The 479-nt window shown below is 76.2% G+C and overlaps 1 protein-coding gene across 4 annotated transcripts in view; it reads right to left on the bottom strand.

The window, feature by feature from the left end:
- NPEPPS (aminopeptidase puromycin sensitive) overlaps positions 1-473 on the bottom strand; it is a 117,695-nt gene extending 117,222 nt beyond the window's left edge. For all 4 annotated transcript variants that reach the window (XM_008051485.1, XM_008051486.2, XM_021709345.1 and 1 more), the window contains exon 1: positions 64-473. In XM_008051485.1, the coding sequence (XP_008049676.1) occupies positions 64-324 (261 nt within the window). In that variant the 5' untranslated portion in view covers positions 325-473. The remainder of the gene's footprint in view (positions 1-63) is intronic.
- Positions 474-479: the final 6 nt, after the last annotated feature.

Here is a 479-nt window from a genome sequence, read left to right as displayed (position 1 = left end):
CCCACCCCGGCCGGCCGCGGGCGCGGCCTAACCGCTCGCCCCCGGCGCCCGAGGTCGCCGTACCTGGGCGGCGGCCTCCAGCTTGCCCTCGAAGGTGAAGTCCAGCAAGTCGGGCTTGAGACAGAGGCTGTAGTTGAGGGGGGAGACATCGGCAGGCAGCCGCTCGAAGGGCCTCTTCTCCGGCATCGCGGCGAGGCCCAGGCAGTGGAGGCGGCGGCGGCGGCGAGAGGAGCGGCTGAGGAGGAGGAGGAGGAGGGGAGGAGGTGGAGGGCCGAGGAAGAGCAGGCGGCGAGCGAGGGAGGGGGCGGCGGCTGCCAGCCACATCCACCGAGCGCGGGCGACCGCCTGAGGAGAGCGACCGGGAGCCTGGGGGCGGAGGACAGACCCAGCCGGAGCGCCAGGGGCCGGGCGGGAGGCGGTGCGGGCGGTGCGGGCGGGCGGGCTGCCTACAGGGAAGGGGGCGGAGGGGAGGGAAGGGG

This window comes from Carlito syrichta, unplaced genomic scaffold, assembly GCF_000164805.1.
Source record: "Carlito syrichta isolate Samal-C Ts95f unplaced genomic scaffold, Tarsius_syrichta-2.0.1 Scaffold177233, whole genome shotgun sequence".
Classification (NCBI taxonomy): domain Eukaryota; kingdom Metazoa; phylum Chordata; class Mammalia; order Primates; family Tarsiidae; genus Carlito; species Carlito syrichta.
The sequence above is the reverse complement of the archived record's forward strand: the minus strand, read 5'-3'. Positions and strand labels throughout refer to the sequence as shown.